This window comes from Alosa alosa, chromosome 5, assembly GCF_017589495.1.
Source record: "Alosa alosa isolate M-15738 ecotype Scorff River chromosome 5, AALO_Geno_1.1, whole genome shotgun sequence".
NCBI lineage: Eukaryota > Metazoa > Chordata > Actinopteri > Clupeiformes > Clupeidae > Alosa > Alosa alosa.
Window position 1 is genome coordinate 36,567,919 of NC_063193.1, and position 25,259 is coordinate 36,593,177.

The 25,259-nt window shown below is 46.1% G+C and overlaps 1 protein-coding gene across 1 annotated transcript; it reads right to left on the reverse strand.

Moving 5' to 3' along the window:
* On the reverse strand, positions 1 to 25,259 carry sf3a1 (splicing factor 3a, subunit 1). Its single transcript, XM_048243274.1, is given in 16 exon segments — positions 1 to 954; positions 1,326 to 1,397; positions 4,739 to 4,840; positions 5,859 to 6,019; positions 6,810 to 7,017; positions 14,986 to 15,231; positions 15,779 to 16,089; positions 16,310 to 16,427; positions 18,373 to 18,569; positions 21,752 to 21,824; positions 21,827 to 21,913; positions 22,866 to 22,940; positions 23,640 to 23,897; positions 24,140 to 24,350; positions 24,438 to 24,553; positions 25,027 to 25,259. Coding segments are annotated over 16 exon segments (2,385 nt in total). The 5' UTR covers positions 25,075 to 25,259; the 3' UTR covers positions 1 to 852.

Sequence of the window (25,259 nt, forward strand, 5' to 3'; positions counted from 1 at the left end):
TACTGCCAAACACTATTTATTTTTTCTGATTTGTTTAATGGTTATTCATCTTCAGCAACCAAAAACAGATTGAAGAATCCTACTGAACATGGACAATGAAGAGGATGCCATATAGTTGCACTAATGTCTTTAATCTTAACTAGGTACCACAACCAAACTTGGGCAGATTGTACACAAGTTGAAACATTCTTGTTTTGGTCATACGGACTTGATTTCACATCAGCGTGTGTGTGTGTGTTGAATAAACTCTCCAGTTGTAATATTTACACCATGTTCTTACATTATTCTTGTGGTTTTGGACGACTTCCTTTCAATGATGTAACTATCAGCTTGACCGATGTAAATGCCAAACCCAAGAGGAGACGCTTTGTGCGCAAATGAGACCCACTAAAGCTTTTCCAAAAAGGCAAATGTCTATTTCTAGAACCTATGTTTGTGGATTATTTCAGCATTACAATTTGGAATTTGTCCTCAAGTAATCATAGTAATTATGTAACTAATCCACTTCTAGAAATCAAAGCTTTAAAAACAAATGGTCAACAAAGTCCAATACACACTTTTTACGACTAGTAAGAGTTTTCAACATGGTGATGTACATCCTTAAAAACATCTGACAGAATCCATTGTGCCAGGAGGTCTACAGATTAACAGGAATCCCGGGTGAGAAAACAACCAAAGCAAGGAACTTAGGGTAGTGGAACAGGGCAAATTAGGGTAGTGGAACAGGGCAAATTAGGGCAGTGGAACAGGGCAAATAATCCTCTCGCACTACAGCAAAACCAATCATGATGGCTGCTGAACCTTGCTGAAGGCTCCAGAACGCTGCGTAAGGTTCCGGAAGCTGGGCACAGCTCACTTCTTCCTCCCTCCTCTCTCCTTCAGGGCCAGGTGGATGATGGAGCCGTTGCTCATGTTGTAGTAAGCCAGAGAGTTGGAGTCTTTAATGAAGATACCCTGAGGAGAGACATACACTGTTAGTGGTACGCACAGACAGAGGGAGAGAGAGAACAAGATAGATTGGAAGAGACTGCACATGTGAGCGAAAGAGCAAGAGATTAAGGGATAAAAGTGAGAGAATGACAGAAAATGAGGGATATGAAAAACATGGCGCCCAGTCATGCTGTTAGTTAGCCCTCTAGGAGCTGCTAGTTAGCCCTCTAGGAGCTGTCCACTGCTAGTTAGCCCTCTAGTAGCTGCTAGCTAGCTGTTAGTTAGCCCTCTAGTAGCTGCTAGTTAGCCCTCTAGGAGCTGTTAGTTCGCCCTCTAGGAGCTGTCCACTGCTAGTTAGCCCTCTAGGAGCTGCTAGTTAGCCCTCTAGGAGTTACCTCATACTGGAGCTTCTGCTTGCCGGCAGGCATCCCCGTGGCCTCGTGGATCTTAACCTTGATGACTGACACCTGGAGGGTCAAACAAATGAGAGCCTGTCAAGACGCCGCTCGCATCAAAACATACCAGAGGAGGAGAAAGCACAGATGCCCAGGATGACTGCAGGCAGGGAGTGTGTGTGTATGCGAGCATGTGTACACACACTAGGGGTGTGTGAATGGCTTGGTTTGTGTGTGTGTGTGTGTGTCAAAGAGAAGCAAGAGGTCCAGGAATTTATTATTTGCGGCGTGCCACGACGAAATGAGTCGAGATATCGATTTGAACGCAGAGAGGGTCGAGATATAGCGATTTGAATGCAGAGAGGGTCCAAAAATAACTACAATGTGTATTTTCTAATTTCACCAAACACATTCCTTAAAGCTGCAATTGGCAAGTCTGACAGATTGAGGGGACTTAGCCAAAATGTTGAATGTTTACAACTCTCATGCCCCTCCCCCACTACCACCGAGCACCCTCTCATCGAGTTTGTGCTCGTCAGTGCGCACCAGACTGTGATTGACAGTCAGATCTCACACAGCCCCGCTCTGATTGGACCAGAAGAACCAGGAGCTGTGGATTTTTGCAAAACAAATTACAGGCTCTTTTCTAAAACTGGCTGATTTATGTTGTTCTGTCGGAGCAGTGTCGGTTTCAGTGAATATCAAAAAAATCTTGCTAACTGCAGCTTATCTATCACTCATTGACATATCTTACTGTAAAACGACCTAGAAATATGTTTTTGAAGGCCAAATGTATAGGAAGACATATTTCTTCCTCGTTCAGACGCTTGCTGTACGTGAGAACAGGAAAGTTTCCGTTTTCTTTGGTCTGATAACATCGTGTTTTGGCCTTTGACCTCTTCAAGACGGTCATCATACTCGTAATTATTCTGAAAAATTTTCTATTTTAGCCAAGAGATTTAGCAGAAGAAACAGCCACCAACAGTTGTTGCTGACCAGATCCCTCGCGGAGATTGCTCCCGATTGGTCAGATTGAATTTGTTATGGAGTTGGCGGCCTATTTAAAAACAAAAACATTATGCATTAATCATTAGGTTATTGTTGTCCTTGTCATCTTCAGAAGTTGATCGAACATTATAGGCTACCTCACAAGTTATAGGCTAGAAATGCCTCACGAGTTTTCATTGCCTGCACGAATGGAGCATTTAGAAGCTGCGCTGTGTAGTTCGGATCTTTTTGGATTAAACGATAGAGATTCTGAATGTCGGCTGCTGGTTCAGTTGAAACGACAGGTATGCCTACATCTTCACCAGCATCTGACCACGTCCCATCTGATTGCTCATCGTCTTTGCTGTTGCTGTCGCTGTCAATCTCTGCTGTCCGTTCTCCAAAGTAGCCAAAGATCATTTACACTTCAAACTTTAAAGCCGATTTTCTCAAAACGTGTTTTTTTGCTAAGACGAGGATAGCTTTCACATTGTGGCCAATATCTCTGAGTTGGCTGAGCGGAATTGAACAAATGAAATTTTGAAAGAAAAAAATAAATAAAATTCCGCGACACCGGACTCATTTCGCAGGGTCACGGCCCATTTTATGTTTGTATTTTGGCTACATCGAAAATGCGTGCGTGCGCGTATGCAGGGTTGGGTAATAATGGATTACATGTAATCTGGATTACGTAATCAGATTACAAAAATCAAGTAACTATAATCAGCCCAGATTACAATAAAAAAATTGTGTAATCAGATTACAGTTACATTGTTGGGGATTACCTGATTACATTTTATCATGCAAACAATGCAACTTTATGATAGCCTAGCTATCTTTTAATTTAATTAGGACGTTCACTTTAGACTTTTTTAAGATATAGTTAAGAACAAAATTATTCATACCCCTGGCAAATATTGATTTTTTCTTGACCAATATGTTTGTTCTTACTTAAAATTACACTTGGACATGCCAAAAGGTTGCAAGACAATGTGGTAAAAACATGGAATAAAAAAAAAAAAAAGTGTTTTTAACTTTAACATTTTTATGATTGCGTGTTCAAAATTATTCATAAAGAAGAAATAATAAAGGTCCACACACTGATTGAAGCTCCCAAACGTGGATTTATTTGCACATTTATTTTTGTGCACATTTATTTTTGTGCACATTTATTTTTGTGCAAATAAATCCACGTTTGGGAGCTTCAATCAGTGTGTGGACCTTTATTATTTCTTCTCAGTTACTTTTTTGGGTCCAGCACCTGCACTCCTGTAATGTGTGCGCACTCCTTCGTTTCCCAAAATTATTCATACCCTTTTTAAACAATCACTGGAAACATCTTTATTTACCACCACAGCTCTCAAAATGGTTCATAATACCCACCAAGCCTCTTTATGTCTCCACAATGATAGTAGACTGCACCTTTTTAGCAGCAATCTGGGTTTTGAGGCAGGAACGATTATTTGCCATCACTTTGGCCTTGTGCTCACTTTTTTGACGGATTGAGGTCCGCTCTAAAATGTTGATATTGTTCTCTGTTAACCAATTCTTGCCTTGTTTGGCTGTTTGTTTTGGATCATTGTGTGGTTTAATGTTCAAATGCTGCCTTTTGGTGCAGCCATGGCCTACTGGTTAGGGCTTCGGCAATTGGGCTTGCCGGTTCGACTTCACTAATTCACGGATTGGGATAAATGCAGAGACCAAATGTCCCTCACAGGATCAAAATATATACTTACTTACTAACTTACATACTATTGGGGCAGGTGTCTCAGCACACTGCCTGATCTTTTCCTCCTAATCTTAATGTAGCCTCTTGTTTTAGTGTTACTGTTTACTTTGAGAAAGTCACCAGGTCCCCCTGGTTGAAAAACATCCCAAAATAATAATTTCCTCACCCCCACAATTGAAATGGACATGGTGTCATTTGGGTTTAATGCTTCCTTTTTAATGCCAATCTCAGGCCATGTCCCTGGGTCAAAAAAATCCAGCGAAATCTAAATTCTTTGTCCAGCTGTGCCCTTATAAAGGTTAAGCGGAGTTGTGCATGTTTGGAGAAGAGTGGAGAAAAATTCTTTCATCAATTCTGTGTTGGTGTCTTTTACTTAATGGACATATTCATTGAAGTAATCTAAGAGTAATCCTAAAGTAATCAGATTACGTTACATGTTTTTGGTAATCCAACTGATTACGTTACTGATTACAAAAATTACCATGTAATTTGTAGTCAGTAATGGATTACATTTCAAAGTAATCTGACCCAACCCTGCGCGCATGTGTGTGTGTGTGGTTAGGTGTGTGTTTGTATTTTGGCCACATCGAAAATCAGGGCTGCCCTGAATTGTACACCCGAGAATGAAATATGAAAGGTTTTGTTTGTGTGTGCGTGTGTGTATATATGTGCGTGTGTGTGTGTGCGTGTGTCTTACCTGGTCTGTGAGAGGAACGGTAAAGCTGAGGATCTGTCCACTCAGTTTCCATTCCGTCTTGTCCTGCATGTTTGGGACCTGAACTTTCACTGTGACAGGACCCTGAGAGAAGAGGGGGGGAGAGAGAGAGAGAGAGAGAGAGGAGGAGAGAGAGGGGGGAGAGAAGAGAGTGATAGTTAGGTGATGCATTCTCAAAGAGATCCTCTATTCTACCCTCCTGTGATACAGCTTTGCCAACACAACCTGCTGCACTGAAACAGCACCCAAATCAGTGGCCCTACACTAACATGAGGGAAATGAATTGCCTGTGTGCAGGCGTGTGTGTGTATGTATGTGTGTGTGTGTGTGCCTGCACTGGTGCAGCATCATTGGAATGAGCTGAGCTGTGTGATCTGATGGTGTTCTGATGTCTTTGGCTTTTGATACTGAGGGATGGAAATATGGCTCAAATGAGTCACATTATTTGTGACAAAAACATGAAACTACTTATTAAGGCTGTAAACACAGAGAGAGAGAATGTGTGTGTGTGCAAGCAAGAGGCCAATAAAGGCTAAAGGGTTAGCCATTGGGTTTGTGCTTGTCACGTGAAATGTGCTATATAAATAAAGTTGATTTGACCGTTTATATAGACCGTTGTTAGCCAAGCTCAGCTCAGGTCAGGTGTGGTGTTAGCCAAGCTCAGGTCAGGTGTGGTGTTAGCCAAGCTCAGCTCAGGTCAGGTGTGGTGTTAGCCAAGCTTAGGTCAGGTCAGGTGTTAGCCAAGCTCAGGTCAGGTGTGGTCAGGTGTTAGCCAAGCTAAGCTCAGCTCAGGTCAGCTCAGGTGTGGTGTTAGCCAAACTCAGGTCAGGTGTGGTGTTAGCCAAGCTCAGCTCAGCTCAGGTGTGGTCAGGTGTTAGCCAAGCTCAGGTCAGGCCCACTCAGAGGTCAGAGTAGCATTCTACTTTTCTTCTTCTGCGTACGAGTCTCATTTGCATTAATGCATAACGCCTATTGGCAATGAGATTGTGTGTTTGCTTTTCTAAAAAGTTATTCTGAGGGTATATATAGTGTCAAGCTAAGTGTGTGTGTGTGTGTGTGTGTGTGTGTGTGTGTGTGTGTGTGTGTGTGCGTGCGTGCGTACCTTGTTCCTGCGCAGGTACTCCTCCTCTGGTATCAGGTTGTCCTCGGTCTTCATCTTCTTGCTGACGGGCTCGTCCTCGTGAGGAGGGGGGGGGTGGGCAGGGGGCATGGGGGCCGCAGAGGAGCTGGGGGGCTGGGGCACGGGGGGGGCAGGAACAAACGCTGGAGGAGGAGGAGGAGGAGAAAGAGAGGATGGAGAGAAGGAGGAGGATGAGAGGAGGAGAAGAGGAGGAAAGGATGAGAGGAGGAGAAGAGGAGGAAAGGAGGAGAAGAGGAAAGGAGGAGGAGAGGAAGAGAGAAGGGGAAAAGAGGAGGAGGAGGAGGAGGAAGAGGAGGAGGAAGAGGATGAAGAGGAAGAGGAGGAGGAGGAGGAGAGGATGGAGAGGAGAGGAGGAGGAGAGAAGGGGAAAAGAGGAGGAGGGGAGGAGGAAGAGGAGGAGGAAGAGGAGGAGGAGAGGATGGAGAGAAGGAGGAGGATGAGAGGAGGAGGAAAGGAGGAGGAGAGGAGGAGGAGGAAAGGAGGAGGAGAGGAGGAGAGAAGGGGAAAAGAGGAGGAGGAGGAGGAGGAGGAAGAGGAGTAGGAAGAGGAGGAGGAGGAGAGGATGGAGAGGAGAGGAGGAGGAGAGAAGGAGGAGGAGAGAAGAACGAGAGATTTAACTACAGAACCTACAGCTACACTAAACCATAGTCAGCAGCACACACTAGTTGGATATCTGGGTACAGATTTGAGTAGCAGCAGCACTACTGTGCTGAAACATTCACAGCACCCCCTGGTGGACATTTGACTAATGTGTAGAGGCATCTGACCATTATGGGAATGGTGTGTGTGGGCCTGTAAGAAAATCTGAATATGGTGTGTGTGTGCGTGCATGCACATGTGTGTGTGTGTGTGCCTGTGTGCGTGCGTGCCTGTGTGCGTGTACATGTGTGTGTGTGTGTGTGTAAAACTCACCTGTGGGCACCACCATGGGCGGGGGTCTGGGGGTCATGATGTGGGGTCCGGAGGGTGGCATGGGCACCACGTTGATGCGGGGCGTGTGCAGCATGGGGGGCATGGGGGTCAGCACCTGCCCCGGGGCAAGACGCACCACGGGCGCCATGGGGGGGCGGGGCAACACTGGCACGGCCGACAGCAGAGTGGTGCGCACCGGCTGGGGCAACTGGGTAGATAAGATAGATACTTTACACCACACACACACACACGGCCGACAGCAGAGTGGTGCGCACCGGCTGGGGCAACTGGGTAGATAAGATAGATACTTTACATCACACACACACACACACACACACACACACACACACACACACACACACTCACACTCACACGGCCGACAGCAGAGTGGTGCGCACCAGCTGGGGCATCTAGACACATAGATACTTTTACAATCTCACTCTTCAACACGTGAGATGGGTTTTAGCATTGTACAGTCTGACTAACACTACACACATGCATTGTACAGTCTGACTAACACTACACACGTGAGATGGGTTTTAGCATTGTACAGTCTGACTAACACTACACACGTGAGATGGGTTTTAGCATTGTACAGTCTGACTAACACTACACACGTGAGATGGGTTTTAGCATTGTACAGTCTGACTAACACTGCACACGTGAGATGGGTTTTAGCATTGTACAGTCTGACTAACACTACACACGTGAGATGGGTTTTAGCATTGTACAGTCTGACTAACACTACACACATGAGATGGGTTTTAGCATTGTACAGTCTGACTAACACTGCACACATGAGATGGGTTTTAGCATTGTACAGTCTGACTAACACTGCACACGTGAGATGGGTTTTAGCATTGTACAGTCTGACTAACACTACACACATGAGATGGGTTTTAGCATTGTACAGTCTGATTAACACTACACACATGAGATGGGTTTTAGCATTGTACAGTCTGACTAACACTACACACATGAGATGGGTTTTAGCATTGTACAGTCTGACTAACACTACACACATGAGATGGGTTTTAGCATTGTACAGTCTGACTAACACTACACACATGAGATGGGTTTTAGCATTGTACAGTCTGACTAACACTACACACATGAGATGGGTTTTAGCATTGTACAGTCTGACTAACACTACACACAAATGAGATGTGTTTTAACTGCCTACAATCTAATTCTATTCAACTTTACATACACCTGAGCGTGTTGCATTTTAATTTCATTTAATTTAATTCTACTCAACTCTACACAGCAGAGAGATGCATTTGAACTATTTACAATTCAACTCTACAACGCTGGGGTGGACCAACGGATTGCTTTCAGCTGCCCTATTGGTCAAGCGAGGCGTCCATTCTGATAGCTAAAGAAACTAGATGTACCGCATAGTGGTACAAAATATGACCGCCGCTCAGTCCTGTACATCCGTTCCGCGAAAATAAATCACACTTCAATTTGTCTCCATATTTTACTCCATCCCCCACTCTTGAAACTTTTGTGTATGCTCGTTTGGCATGCCTGAGTGTGTAAAAGCGGCTGCACAGAAAGTAGCCTACTGGTGCTGAAAAGGTGAATAGATTGTAGAATAGCCAAAGAAGATGTAGCATTGTTATAAAACCTTTAAAATCTCTAAACAATCACAAGTAGGGCAGTTCATCACAGTTCATCCATTGCAACTGGATTGATGAAAGGTCACTTACACTTGTAGGCTACATTGTATTTGGGAAAAGCAAAAGGCATCAGCATAATGTTATTTATTTATTTATATTTATTTATAGATATTTTATGTATTTTTAAACAAAAACATCTCGGTCAGTTCCATGCCGTTTTCAACAGCTATCAAAAACAAAGGTCATTTTTGGATGGATGGATTTTTTGTGAATGTTTCTTCTTCTACATAAGATTTTAGTCATCTTCATGTAATACTTTATTGTCAATGCAGAAATTAAGTAACAGTAGTCTGAAACGTTATTGTTAATGCACAAATTAAGTAACAGTAGCCTAGTCTGAAACGAAATGCTGTTTTACATCTAACCAGTGGTGCAAATAACTGACATGTCCAAATGGGCCTTGATGAAATGCGTCGCTAGACTGTTCATACACATTTTAACGGGCCAAAGAGCTTTTGTCCGTTATTGTTAGTGCAAATATAGGCTGATTCATGTTCCCTTGCATTGTTTAACTGAGGTCCATGGCTAGTCTGGCTTTCATCAGACCAAGCTCAATCTTTTAAGAAATCAAAAAAATAAATAGGGGGGCAGATCAGGCTGGGTTCACCCAGCCTAGTCCATAGGCACCCAATATTGTTTAATTTTCGATTGAGATATACACGCTCTGGCTATTCTAAATGCAAAAATGCATCAGGGAGTTATGACAAAATGGTAACTAACAAACTAGATCCTAATAGAAAGCTGTTAGCTTCCCTAAGCTACAGGTAGGATTATAAGGTAGGCCTAATGACAACATAAATTGTCAATAGGCTATGCTGGCGACACAAATAAAATCTCCTTTGAAACCAATGGCTTTACGCCTTACAGTATCAAGCGGACTTAAACTGTCATATCGTGGGTGAAAAGTTGTAATAACATTCCACGCAGCTCCATGAGTCAAGGAAAGCGCCGAATGAAGTAGCCACTTCTAAATGGGACCCACTACACAGTAGCTTAAGGTGTTTTGCTAAAGCAGCCATAATGAAATGAAGGTGTCATTGTTTGGATACTTCACACACACATGCTTTTAAATTTCACAGACTACAACTACCAAGCTGTAATCAAAGCACATCGATTCCCCTCTCACACCCTGCCGCACTTAAAACAAAATAAACAGGCGCCTCAGTCTCCGCGCATGTATAGGCAAAACTGTATCAGACCGTGTATAGCGTTGGTAAATCTTCCATTGCACAGAATGATTTTTGTAGCACGTGCAATGACAGTCGAAAGATACAAACAGTGCTGCTATACATTTGCTTGGTATAACCGCATTTATAGTTTTCTACTTATGCAATAAATCAAATGCCTCCATCACTCAACCAACGCTAACGGTAACATTACCTAGGTCCTTATTGATATTACAAGATTAACGTGCCTGCAGTAAAACCAAGCATGTCCGATAAACATCCTCAGATTTATTTCGGCTTCAAGAAGAAATGGGAATTACACTTCATGTGAACATCGTCCTATCCTTATTAGATGTTCGCTGCGGTAAATTACAGTCCTTGTATGAAGCGTCCATTGTTTTTCCAACCCACTTTTAACTTCCAACAAAATTTCGTCTCACTGCAGCGATCGCCATCTAGTGGACAAAGCGACTACTTCTGGCCAATACTGAAAATGCAGCCATGATGATGATGATGAATATTTATTTTGGCTTTCTTTTAATCCCTACTGAATTTGTAATTATGTATCGGCGGGGGGCGAAATGAAATTTTCCGTAAAAGTCTAGTGGGGCTACATACCCACCAAATTTCATGTACCCGGTGGTTGGTGTCCCGGTATCAATGACCAAAAAATTCAGGGAGTAGATGGCGGAAAAATTCATGAATTGTGTGCAGGTGTGCGTGTACAAATTTATGTTTTGTGTGTGGGTGTGTGTGTGTGTGTGTGTGTATGTGCGTGCTTGTGTGTTTGCCTGCGTATGTGTGTTTGTGCATGTGCATGCATGCGTACATGTCTACTGTGTGAGTATGTGTCATACATTATGATTACTGTAAATGTATGTGTGCGTGTGTATCTGTTTATGCACATGTGTGCACATGGAATGGGTTAACATGACCCCTGGAGGCAAACATCACGGAAAAAATTGGTCATCCTAGGCCCTACAGTTCTCAAGATATTCACAGAGAACTGTGTCGCCCTACCCTCCTTTCGGGGTCCAGTCCAGGGGGGGCTACAGATCAAAGCGAAGAATGACGGTTCCATGCTATCCATGTGGGGGTACATGCCCACCAAGTTTTGTGTACCCGGTCTTTCAGTGTCGGGGAATCCTTTGTTGGTGTCGTCACTAAATGTACACATAAATTATTTTATTGTAAGGCCCCCATGAGCGAAAGTACACAAAACTTGGCATGCATTCGAGGGCGTCATAATGATCCTACACTTTTAATTTCGTGCAGTTTTGACCTTGTCAGCCAGAGATATTGTGATGAAAACACCTAATTTTTTTTGCTTTTTTATTTTTTAACTAGGTGGGCTATACATGAAATAAGTGGTAATGGGATGGGTTGACATGCCCCTTAAGACCAACATACATAAAAAGGTGGACCTCCTAGGCCCCCACGGTTCTCGAGATATTCACAGAAAACTGTCTCCGGCAGCCTACAGGCCAGTTGGTGTATAGTAACATAAATTAATTTATTGTGTGGCCCCCCATGAGCGAATTCCACAAAACTTGGCGTGCATACAGAGGGTGTCATAATGATCCTACACTTCCAATTTCGTGCAGTTTTGACTATGTTAGGTCACAGATACCTTCAATTACAACACCTCATTTTTACTTTTTTTTGTGTTTAACTAGGTGGCGCTATACATGAAATGAGAGTGGTTATGGAATAGGTTGACATGGCCCCTTGAGATCAACATACAAAAAAAAATGGTCCTCCTAAACCCTCACGGTTTTCGAGATATTCACAGAAAACTGTGTCTGCCCTACCCTCCTTTCGGGGTCCAGTCCAGCGGGGGCTACAGATCAAAACGAAAAACGATGGTTCCATGCTATCCATGTGGGGTTACATGCCCACCAAGTTTCGTGTACCCCGGCTTCGCTGCGCGGCGGTCATAATAAATGTGTGAAGAGATCTGAAGCGGCTGGTGACTGGCCGTCTCACGTAACGCTACACAGGTCACACAGAAGGATCTTTGAGCATCACTTCAGAAACAGAAGCGTACCATCTATGGTGCTAGCATGATTACCAAGAGATACGGCTCCTCCCTTTTGATTTGGAGAACTCCCTCTCAACTCCAATCATGACAGCGACATCATCCACAACACGATAATCATGACAGCTACATCATCCACACCACGACATCATCCACAGCACGATAATCATGACAGCGACATCATCCACAGCACGATAATCATGACAGCGACATCATCCACAGCACGATAATCATGACAGCGACATCATCCACAGCACGATAATCATGACAGCTACATCATCCACAGCACGATAATCATGACAGCTACATCATCCACAGCACGACAGCGACATCATCCACACCACGATAATCATGACAGCGACATCATCCACAACACGGTAATCATGACAGCGACATCATCCACAACACGATAATCATGACAGCTACATCATCCACACCACCATGATGGTTTCTGGGCCAAATTGAGTCCTTTTGTCTCCCAATAGCTGGCCACTGAACAGCATCGATTAGCTGATTACGCTAGCTATTTAAAAGCTTAAGGTTTCCCCTCAAGTGACAAGCAAGACAAGTAAAACAAAAGAAAAGATATCCACACCTGATGAAGACCTGAGTGGTCAAAACGTTGTGCATCACCCACCATTAAACTGGGAGCTTTAGAAACAGTTTGCAGATATCTTTTCTTTTGTTTCACTCAGTATTTGTAGTACCCAGCACCTGTAGAATCAATATAGATGTGCGTACACCTCTACACTTAAGCATGAAAATGTAGACATTACATGGATGATCTCAGTTATTATGGTTTTCTCGTAGCTGTGACATCCAAGGTCAACCTCCCTAGAGTCTGGAGTAGCACCAGCTTGTCTTCTAATTAGCTTGTCTTCTAATTAGCTTTCTTTATGATGACAACTGTTTTTTCTTTATTCTACGTAATTGGTCAAGAATACCCTGTTTAGTCCTATAAATAACGGTAAGACTTTGTCTACAACAGACCTGTTGCTCTCATGCTTGCCTGGGATGCCTTGTGTGTGTTTGTAACCTGTCTCCGGCGTCGTGAATAAAGATTTGTACTCTGCCGTACGGTCAACTTGCCTGTGGGATACTTTTTGCCTCTTTGTGGATTAATACTTTATTTTTACCACAGTGGATGCCAACAAAGCCAAATGCCACTCATGTGCCGCGCAAGGCAGTTTGCACTTAAACAAGCGACACTAAACTGTTTACATTTCTTCCCTTTACTACTGCAGAAGTTAAGTAGGCCTACACAGCAATAACCTCTTACATATTGTTTATTTTTAAAATATACATTTTTTAAGAGGCTACTTTTGCCCGTTTGCTACGGCTATATTTTGAATATTGCAGCCGATCCGTTAACTGGGCTAAAAGGCACGTTACCTTTCCTTCTCTCACTGCATTCTCAGATCATCCTGCTCCTCCTCTATCTTTCTTCGTTGTTGGTACATTTACATTTTCCTAATGAATTCTGTGGACTGAAGAAATGAGTTCTACTGGGCGTCCTGGCTGGCTAGTCAAACTTTACGCTTTTTCTGCCCTTCAATTTGGTAGAAGTGACTAGTGAGTCACCATAAAGGTAAACGTTGCGAAACTGCTAACGTTGCGAAACTGCTAACGTTGATGGGAGGTGTAGCTTTTATGCTGCATTCGCGATGTGAATCTATGATTCGCACAAGTAATGTTTCTCAATGTGCGGTGTATTTTATAGACAAACATTGACATGGTTAGAAGTCATTCGCACCAGTGCGCCGAAATCATTTTTACTCACATGTGAAATGGGCGCACAGTAGAGCCCTGCCTTGATGCACAAACACACACATTTAGGCATTCTTACTTTAAAAGCATCACACAGCCATCCTGTGCACTTGCATTAGCAACTGGATTAGCGTTCAGCTAAGATGCATTTTTGCGTGTGTGTGTGCGTGCGTGCTCTGCTCTACTCACGGTGTGTGTGTGTGTGTGCTGTACTCACGGTGTGTGTTGTACTCACGGTGTGTGTGTGTGTGTGTGCTGTACTCACGGTGTGTGTGTGTGTGTGCTGTGCTCACGGTGTGTTTGATTGTACTGTGTGTGTGTGTGTGTGGTATTACTCCGGTGTGTGTGTGTGTGTGCTGTACTCGCGGTGTGTTTGTGTGCTGTACTCCGCGGTGTGTGTGTTTTGTGCTGTACTCCGGTGTGTGTGTGTGTGTTGCTGTACTCCCGGTGTGTGTTTTGTGCTGTACTCGCGGTGTATTATTTTATTGGTGTGCTGTACTCGCGGTGTGTGTGTGTGTGTGCTGTACTCACGGTGTGTGTGTGTGTGTGCTGTACTCCGCGGATTATTATTGTATTATTATTATTGCTGTACTCCGCGGTGTGTGTGTGTGTGTGCTGTACTCCTGCGGTGTATTGTGTTGTGTGTGTGTGTGTGTGTGCTGTACTCACGGTGTGTGTGTGTGTGTGCTGTACTCACGGTGTGTGTGTGTGCTGTACTCACGGTGTGTGTGTGTGTGTGCTGTACTCACGGTGTGTGTGTGTGTGTGCTGTACTCACGGTGTGTGTGTGTGCTGTACTCACGGTGTGTGTGTGTGTGTGCTGTGCTCACGGTGTGTTTGTGTGCTGTACTCCGCAGGTGTGTGCGCATGCGTTCTGCCTGATTCAACGGGTGTGTGTGTGCTGCACCACCTGCGTGTACAGAATTCACCTGCGTGTGTGTGTGTGCTGCACTACACGTGTGTGTGTGTACTAGCGTCCAACGGCAAGTGTCCAGGTACCGCGATCCCCAATCTGCGCAAGTGCGCGTGTGCCAGACCACGGTGTGTGTGTGTGTGCCAGACTCACGGTGTGTGTGTGTGCTGTACTCACGGTGTGTGTGTGTGTGCTGTACTCACGGTGTGTGTGTGTGTGTGCTGTACTCACGGTGTGTGTGTGTGCTGTACTCCGCGGTGTGTGTGTGTGTGCCAGACCACGGTGTGTGTGTGTGCTGTGCTCACGGTGTGTTTGTGTGCTGTACTCACGGTGTATTATTGTGTGCTGTACTCGGTGCGTAAACGTATTAATGCGTGCTGTACTCCGCGGTGTGTGTGTGTCGTGGCAAATAACGTGCTACCAGCCTGCGGTGGCAGTATTATTATTCAAACCGGCTAACTGTACTCCCCGCGGTCGGCGTACTCGCGGTGTGTGTGTGTGTGTGTGTGTGTGCGTGCTGTACTCACGGTGTGTGTGTGTGTGTGCTGTACTCACGGTGTGTGTGTGTGTGTGCTGTACTCACGGTGTGTGTGTGTGTGTGCTGTACTCACGGTGTGTGTGTTGCGCGGGGCTGGTGGTGAGGGTTTGGGCATGCTGGGTGGGATGGACGGCGTGGGCAGCATGCCCTGGGACTGCCCCTCGTGGGGCTTGCTGGGGCCGATCTTGTCCTTGGAGTCGTCCTCCTGCACCAGCCCCTTGGCCTTGTGGATGGCCTCGATCTGCTCCTGCAGCGTGATGTTGGCCTGCGCTGCCTGCTGGGTACGCGCCATGCTGCCAGAGTGCCCATCCCACGTCACCTACACACACACACACACGCACACGCACAGGGAGAACATCCAGAGAACAGGATTAGAACACGGTTTATGGGTGTGTGAGAAAATCTGGGTCTGCACTCGCCATGAAACAAAAGAGCAATACTCTCTAGCAATACTGAGGAACCCAACAGTGAGCAATACTCTCTAGCAGTACTGAGGAACCCAAAACAGTGAGAGCAATGCTCTCTAGCAGTACTGAGGTGAAGGGCTAGCTGGTTAGCTGGTAAACTCAATTCTGCATGGACATATATTTGCATTAATGTATTTCCCCAAGTTTAAATTCCCTTTGTCCGGAATGGACTTCACAAAATTCCATGATATTCCAGAAATTCCATGACCCGTGGGAACCCTGATTATATCAGCAATCCCCACCCCGAACGGCCGCTTGGACCCCCCGAGCCCCGGTCCTGTCCACCCCAAACGGCCGGGCCCCGGTCCTGTCCCCCCCAAACGGCCGGTCCTGGTCCTGTCCACCCCAAACGGCCGATTGGACCCCCCTGGTCCTGGTCCCTGGTTCTGTCCCACTCACCTTCTCCTCGGGTTTCTGGATCTCCTCCTCGCCGATCTTCTTGCCGATGGCTGTCTCCTCCACGCCGAAGATGTCGGTACGCCTCTCGGCCAGCTGCTTCAGGCTGCTCTCTCGATGTCAGGCGGGCGTACACCTGGAATCCTCCACCTGGCACCGGCGCCGGGCTCGCGATCCGCGCTGCTCCAGCCAGCGGGGGTCCAGCAGGCCGATGCGCATGTGCTCCTGCATCTTACTGGCCTGGATGCGCTCGCCAGTGATGGGGGAGATCAGGTACTCGTCAGGAGCAGACACAGAGGGCTGCGGCTTAGAGGCTGCACCCGCCAGCGTGTGTGTGTGTGTGTGGGCACGAGTGTGAGTGTAAGGGAGAGTAACAACAAGAAAAGAGAAAAAAGAGAGATAGAGAGAGAGAGAGATAGAGAGAGGAAGGATGAGTAAAACAAGGAGAGAGGGAGAGAGAGTAAAACAGGTTAGCTTTTGCCACCACGAGTACTGACTGCTTGTGATTGTCATGGTAACGGCGTGACCTCTCACCCTTGGGGTCGTAGTCCTTGCGGATGATGACGTGGTCGGGGGTGGGGGGCAGTGGGGGGGGCATGGGGTTGTCTGGGGGCAGCGGAGCCTTCATGCCGTCGTCCTCCTCATCCGAACCCTGCCAACAGCACAACGCAACACAACGCCAGGCATCACACATCACACAAATATGACCATTAGAATTGACCATTAGAACTGAATATGACCATTAGAAGTGAATATGACCTAATTTAGAGCTGCGCTAGATCCTGAAACGGTCATTTCATGATGAGTATAAGGGCACGATGGACTCTAAGTTCCGAATCTTATTCACTTTGCCTTCTTCAGTTTACAAATAATGAAGGACACATTACTGATGAAGGTGATTCACGGGGGTCGGAGAACCCGCATGTTATCGCGCTGGTTAGAGAACCCCTGTGTTATGGCGCTGGTTTAGAACCCCTCTATTATCGCGCTGGTTTAGAACCCCCGTGTTATGGCTGGTTTAGAACCCCGTGCTATCGTAGAACCCCGTGTTATCGCGCTGGTGTGGGTCTGACCTCGTCCATGTCCTGCAGCTAAGTGTCCTGGTCACATTACTGATGAAGGTGATTCATACTGACCTCCTCCATGTCCTGCAGCTGAGTGTCCTGGTCACATTACTGATTACATACTAGATAGAGGGTTGGGTTCTGACCTCATCCATGTCCTGCAGCTGTGTCCTGGTCACATTACTGATTACATACTAGATAGAGGGTTGGGTTCTGACCTCGTCCATGTCCTGGTCACATTACTGATTACATACTAGATAGAGGGTTGGGTTCTGACCTCGTCCATGTCCTGCAGCTGAGTGTCCTGGTCACATTACTGATTACATACTAGATAGAGGGTTGGGGTCTGACCTGCGTCCATGTCCTGCCTTCACTGACCTCCTCCATGTCCTGCAGCTGAGTGTCCTGGTCACATTACTGATGAAGGTGATTCATACTGACCTCCTCCATGTCCTGCAGCTAAGTGTCCTGGTCACATTACTGATTACATACTAGATAGAGGTTGGGTTCTGACCTCATCCATGTCCTGCAGCTGAGTGTCCTGGTCACATTACTGATTACATACTAGATAGAGGTTGGGTTCTGACCTCATCCATGTCCTGCAGCTGAGTGTCCTGGTCACATTACTGATTACATACTAGATAGAGGTTGGGTTCTGACCTCATCCATGTCCTGCAGCTGTGTCCTGGTCACATTACTGATTACATACTAGATAGAGGTTGGGTTCTGACCTCATCCATGTCCTGCAGCTAAGTGTCCTGGTCACATTACTGATGAAGGTGATTCATACTGACCTCCTCCATGTCCTGCAGCTAAGTGTCCTGGTCACATTACTGATTACATACTAGATAGAGGTTGGGTTCTGACCTCATCCATGTCCTGCAGCTGTGTCCTGGTCACATTACTGATTACATACTAGATAGAGGGTTGGGTTCTGACCTCGTCCATGTCCTGGTCACATTACTGATGAAGGTGATTCATACTGACCTCCTCCATGTCCTGCAGCTGAGTGTCCTGGTCACATTACTGATTACATACTAGATAGAGGGTTGGGTTCTGACCTCGTCCATGTCCTGCAGCTGAGTGTCCTGGTCACATTACTGATTACATACTAGATAGAGGGTTGGGGTCTGACCTCGTCCATGTCCTGCAGCTGAGTGTCCTGGTCACATTACTGTGGGTCTGACCTCGCCCATGTCCTGCAGCTGCGTCCCGGTCACATTACTGATGAAGGTGATTCATACTGACTCCTCCTCCATGTCCCGCAGCTGAGTGTCCTGGTCACATTACTGATTACATACTAGATAGAGGGTTCTGGGACCTCATCCATGTCCTTCCTGCAGCTGTGTCCTGGTCACATTACTGATTACATACCAGATAGAGGGTTGGGTTCTGGACCTCCGTCCATGTCCTGGTCACATTACTGATTACATACCAGATAGAGGGTTGGGTTGGACCTCGGCCCATGTCCCTGCAGCTGAGTGTCCTGGTCACATTACTGATTACATACTAGATAGAGGGTTGGGGTCTGACCTCGTCCATGTCCTGCAGCTGCGTGTCCTGGTCGGGCTGTGCGGCGTGTCCCTCCTCGCGGCCCTGGCGCTCCTCGTCCTCGTCCTCACTCTCCACCTCCATCTCCACCTCCTCACTCTCCCCGTACTTCTCATAGCGCTCCTGGATCAGCAGCCGCGCACCCAGCTCCTCAGGAGTGGTGGGGGGAGGGAAGTTACCTGCGCAGGACAAACACCACAAGAGGTCACCACACCAGGTCACCACACCAGGTCACCACACGAGGTCACTACAGGCAAAGATTCTATAGTTAACTAAGATGAATCATAAGAGGATTCACCAATGGAACGAAATGGCACTAGTTCCGGACTCCTAAATAGGCGTGTCAAAACATAAACTTTTCTCTGAATAACATATACATATAATTTTGTATACTATTTTACAGTCATTGTTTGTATGTGATGCCAATGAAACACTCTTTCGGACACGGAATGAATAATTTCATTTTGCCCCGTTAACCAAGCTAGCTAGCTAGCTAGCTAACGTTAGCACAGTAAACGGAAAGTGAATGGGAATGTTCGCTAGCTAGCTAGCAGCTAAGAACTTTGGTTAAACTTATATATTGTTGCAAACAAACCTGAAATAACATATGTTCAGCAACTTTGTGGTAGTCTACTAGTTCTAGCAAAAATATGTTAGGTTAGTTTATCAACCATCTCTGAGTCTAGAGCCTCTGAGAACAGGTGGCTGTGCACCAGAGCTTTGAGGAGACAGTGACCGATCACAAACAAAGCTATTTTTGTCTTTTATTTGTTTCGTTGGAAAATACAATTTCAATGTCGGAATGTTAGGGAGACATGTGGCTTCTAGAAAATGGGTTCAAAACTTACATGGCTGAATGTAGGGCTAAGGGATTGGTCATATTCCGTGAACATGTTCATTTCTCCCATAGGAATACATAGACACTGGACCTCCCGCTAGACTCCTAAATGGGCGTGACAGCTTCAAACCCCACGTCACAACGTGCCAGAATTTACCCTCTTATGAATCGTCTCGCTTTATCAACCGTCTCTGCTACAGGTCACCACACGAGGTCACCACAAGAGGTCACCACACGAGGTCACCACACGAGGTCACCACACGAGGTCACTACAGGGTCTTTTCTAACACACATGGCACCACGCAGCTCCTTAGCTCATCCTGGGGTGCACACTTTTGGGACTTAACAGAGTTGAGCTGAGACATTATAAATATTTAATATATCTGAACCGTTCCAAATCTATAAAAATGTCTAAGTTCAGTATCAGTATGTAACACCTTAGTATGAGTATGTACTCATCTAGCGATATGACACGATGGAGAACTGACACTACCAGAGCGGAACAGAAGAGGGCGCTGGAGAACTGACACTACGGCACCAGAGCAGAACAGAAGAGGGCGCTGGAGAACTGACACTACGGCACCAGAGCGGAACAGAGGAGGGCGCTGGAGAACTGACACTACCAGAGTGGAACAGAAGAGGGCGCTGGAGAACTGACACTACGGCATCAGAGCCATAGACAGTAAAAAAAAAAAGAAATGGACTTAACAGACTCTGGCCGCTTTCAATGGGAGGGGCACTGGAGTCAAATAGAACGCATTTTTCAGTTGGTCCCCCCCAGTAGGCTACTAAGAGACTCACACTTAACTTCGTGGACGTTAGCCATAGAACTGAATCTTGTAACTCATATGATAGATAGGCTACACAGAAATTCTTCTCACACTTCCTTCGCTTCAAAGTCATCAAAGTTAAACATTTATTTATGTATTATTATTAATATCATCCTTCACCAAGTCGTGTTAATGTTGAAGCTACCATACATGATCATTTCAAAACAGTCAACAAAAAACAAAAAAGTTATAGCCTTGAAGCTAATCTTCTTTTCCACTTTTCCCGACCCACGGTCAATCCGTCAAAACCTCTGTAATGATTAGTGCTGTTTTAAAAAAAAATAGGTTTACTTTTTTTTATTATTATTAGGTTGCCTCTGTGTAATGCTTTACCAGAGAGGGTTAAAGCGAGCTAGTAATGAAGGATCTTTGGCTTTACCTTAACATAATGGGTCGGTATGGGTTTTGCTTATGAGTTACCGTCATAGACAGTAAGGTGGACTGAGAGTTTTATCCAAACAATAACGGGTTATCTCCCCACGGGCGAAAGAGAGATTACGCCAAAAGCTAACCCTCCAACCGAACAAGCTAGCCATTCTTCTTAACGGGTAACCAACGTTACGGACGAGGTAGTGGAGTCTGTTTTGCCTTTGTAGTGTTTATGTGGATTACACAGAAGCTACAATATCGGCACGGGATATATGTTATATGAAGTTATGGTATTTCAAAAAAATCCTAGAATGAATGGGCTTCTATGGGAGTTAGCAGAGAGGTGGTCCCTCCAGCCTACGTCGATTCTTCTACTTCCAGGAATTCGCCTGCCCCCTTGGTCAGAGCGGAACAGAAGAGGGCGCTGGAGAACTGACACTACCAGAGCAGAACAGAAGAGGGCGCTGGAGAACTGACACTACCAGAGCAGAACAGAAGAGGGCGCTGGAGAACTGACACTACCAGAGCAGAACAGAAGAGGGCGCTGGAGAACTGACACTACAGCACCAGAGCGGAACAGAAGAGGGCGCTGGAGAACTGACACTACCAGAGGCGGAACAGAGGCTGGAGAACTGACACTCACGGCATCAGGCCCGGGTGAAGAAGAGGCTGGAGAACTGACACCTCTGACACCAGAAGCCGGAACAGAGGAGGCGTGGAGAACTGAGGCTGGAGAACTGACACTACCAGAAGCAGAACAGAAGAGGGCTGGAGATCCGACACTACAGCACCAGAGAATGGAAGAAGAGGCTGGAGAACTGACACTGGCTTTAACAGAGCCGAACAGAAGGGCTGGAGAACTGACACTACCAGAGTTTTAAACAGAGGAGGCGCTGGAGAACTGGACACTACGGCATCAGAGAACAGAAGAGGGCTGGAGAACTCGACACTCAGGCACCAGAGCTTAGAACAGAGAGGGCGCTGAGAACTGAACACCAGAGCGGAACAGAGGGAGGGCGCTGGAGAACTGACACTCACGCATCAGAGCGAACAGAAGAGGCTGAGAACTGACACTACGGCACCAGAGCGGAACAGAGGAGGGCGCTGGAGAACTGACACTACGGCATCAGAGCGGAACAGAGGAGGGCGCTGGAGAACTGACACTACCAGAGCGGAACAGAGGAGGCGCTGGAGAACTGACACTACCAGAGCGGAACAGAGGAGGGCGCTGGAGAACTGACACTACGGCACCAGAGCGGAACAGAGGAGGGCGCTGACAGAGGAACGAGACGCCTCAGAGCGGCAGAGCGGCCGCACACTTCACCTTGCTCGTTGGGCTGGAAGTCCACCGTTTCCACAAATAACAAAGTCCTCAAGCTAGTCGATCTATGCGCGACGCCTACACGCTTCCTTTTCTCCTCGCTTCCTCCTCCTCCTCTTCTTTCCTCTCCGCCTTGAATTTCGCCCACTCCACACGGTAGCGCACCTGAGGAAGAACACACACACACACACACACACACACAGGTGACTACATATACACACACACACACACACACACACAAACTCCACACGGTAGCGCAACTGAGGAAGAACACACACACAGGTGACTACATACACACACACACACAAACTCCACACGGTAGCGCACCTGAGGAAGAACACACACACAGGTGACTACATACACACCTGAGGAAGAACACACACACAGGTGACTAATGCACACCCACACACGTAGCGACCTGAGCACCTGAGGAACACACACACAGGTGACTACATACACACACACAAACTCCACACGGTAGCGCACCTGAGGAAGAACACACACACACACACACAGGTGACTACATACACACACACAAACTCCACACGGTAGCGCACCTGAGGAAGAACACACACACACACAGATGACTACACAAACACACATACAAACTCCACACGGTAGTGCACCTGAGGAAGAACACACACACATACAGGTGACTACATACACACACACACAGGTGACTACACACACACACACACGGTAGTGCACCTGAGGAAGAACACACACACATACAGGTGACTACATACACGAATAATAACACAGGTGACTACACACACACACCGTAGGTGGCACCGGAGAAGAACACACACACACACACACACACAGGTGACTACATACACACACACACAAACTCCACACGGTAGCGCACCTGAGGAGCACACAGTATATAACAGTAGTTTTATAATAGTAGTAGTTTTATAATAGTAGTAGTTTTATAATAACAGTACTTTTACTACTATTATCATAAAACTCATGTTATTATAAACCTTGGTCAAGTCAGTTATGTTTGCTTTAAAGACACATCAGTACCTGTGGCTATTTCATGCCAAAAGTCAATCATTTAAAATAACCAATCAATAGATCAACTCAATAAGGGCAGCGCTGTCCAACATCTCACCTGATCCAGAACCTCTCGTGGGTTCTCTGCTTCCTTCTTCAGCTTCAGCAGGAGACCTTTAGGTGGGATCAGAACCTAGAACACAAAACAGCAGGATCAGAACCTAGAACACAAAACAGCAGGATCAGAACCTAGAACACAAAACAGCAGGAGACCTTTAGGTGTAGGTGGGATCAGAACCTAGAACACAAAACAGCAGGAGACCTTTAGGTGGGTTGCAGTGTGAGTGTGTGTGTGTGTGTGTGTGTGTACTGCAGTGTGAATGTGCAGTGTTTCCCACAGAATTGAATTCTATTTGTGGTGGTACATTTGCAGAATTAACCTGAATGCAACAGTTTAACAAATTACTGCAGTGTGGTTATGATTCTAACCAGATTTAAGCACAATTTAGTACAACCTGGAAAATCATTGTGTGGATGTGGTCAATGTTGATATTGTGGTGGGCCGCCACAAATAAGTCAATTTGGCTTATCAGGCTGCCAGTCTTATGACGTCATTTTCTATATTTTTGATATGTTGCTGAGTGAATCATAAACAGCCCCAGCAATGAAGAAAAGTGATTGATAATGACTGACTGACTATTATTGTGTTACATGCTTCAAATGTAAAGCACTTTGAGCTGCATTCTGTGTATGAAAGGTGCTATACAAATAAAGCTTATTATTATTATTATTATTGTATGGGAAACACTGGTGTGTGTGTGTGTGTGCGCGCTGAAGTTGTTGAAGAGGCTGTGTTGAGGCCGTAGGAGAGTGTGTGTGTGTGTGTGTGTACCTTGGTGTACTGCTCCACCAGCTTGGTGAAGTAGTTGAAGAGGCTGTGTTGAGGCCGCAGGAAGTCGAACTGGTAGTTCCGCTGCTCCTTCTGCATCAGCTGGGTCAGGAACTGCCGGCCGTTCCTCGCCACGAACTGGGCGGTCAGCTTGACCACGTCCAGGTCGAAGGCCGAGATGGACGGCGGGTCGGCGATGAACTCGAACTCTGGAGGCGGCTCCTTGGGCACCACAGTCTCCTGAATGACCTGCGCTTGGACCTGCACGAGACAGAGCACATCAGGAGAACTCTCGCTAGTTCCAGTACAATCTGACCGGTAGAAACTTGAATGGGAGACAAACAACAACTATTCTCTGTGACACCAGCCTACTAGTGGCATGGAGAGAATGACTATGGATGTCCAGGGAACAACTGGCTATGGATGCCCAGGGCAGAGGATGACTGGCTATGGATGCCCAGGGCAGAGGACGACTGGCTATGGATGTCCAGTGCAAGGCTGACCTTCTGTGGTAGCTGCTGAGAGGACTGTTGCAAAGCCTGCTGCTGCATGACTTTGGGCACGGCTGCAGACGGCTCCTGGGCCTTGCCCTCCTTGAACTCGTTGACTTTGTGGCGATAGTAGGCATGGTAGGGGTCATTGGGGTTCAGGAAGTTGAACTTAGGGTTGTTTATCTCGTTCTGACGGATCCTGGCCTCGAACTCTGGTCCATTCCTGCAATATGAACAAAGTAGATGTCGTGAGCAACACCAAAATTGTGGGCTACTTCACTCATTACAGAATCTAGCTTTGACAACAGACCTGGCTACGAAACTCGCCGTCTTGTCAACGATGTTTCGGACCTCGGGAGGTGGGTAGATTATCCCGACGATGGGTTTCGTTGCTGGAGTGTCATCTTTAACGATAGCTTCTTCTGGCTGAAATGAAATTGAGGTTATTTTTACAGAAGTGAGGTTTTTTACAGAATGACTATCAATCTTCGAGTGACACTTCATTGGTCTGGTAGTAACTTAATACACACATGGTTTACACATTGTAAATGTGTAAATATTTTCAACCCTTACGACTGAAAGTAACAACGTACAATAAGGTTATATCAACAAAGAAATCCCATCATGCACACAAAAAGTAAGTACGATTAAATGGGTCAACGTTAATTATATACTTATATAACTTCGTTGGCGACCTCACTGCAGCTAGCAAAGCTAACTAAGTTAGCTAATCATGGCTACCGTTAGACACATCAAGAGGCTGACATTTACTGATCAATTCAATGCGAAACATACATGGAAATAACTACTGGTTACATGTTTCAAACGAATCATCTAAATAATTATTGCAGGCAACTATTTCCAACGCTTCATTAACGTGAACAAGCTAGTGCGCTCACCTTATTGTTGGGCTCCGGCTGGACAATTTGTACAGGCCCAGGCGGCATGACTGAGGCACTGAGTTCACAGCTCTCACTCTAACTCGATAAGGACACGAAAATGGGCTATTTGTTGTTTCTATTTAGACTCCGAATGCTGATTTTCTGCTCAAGCAACTAGAAAAGTTCAGAGTTTAGAAATTCAAAAGATTTGTGTTCATGCCCGACGTGTTTCCGAGTTTCACTCGCCGCCA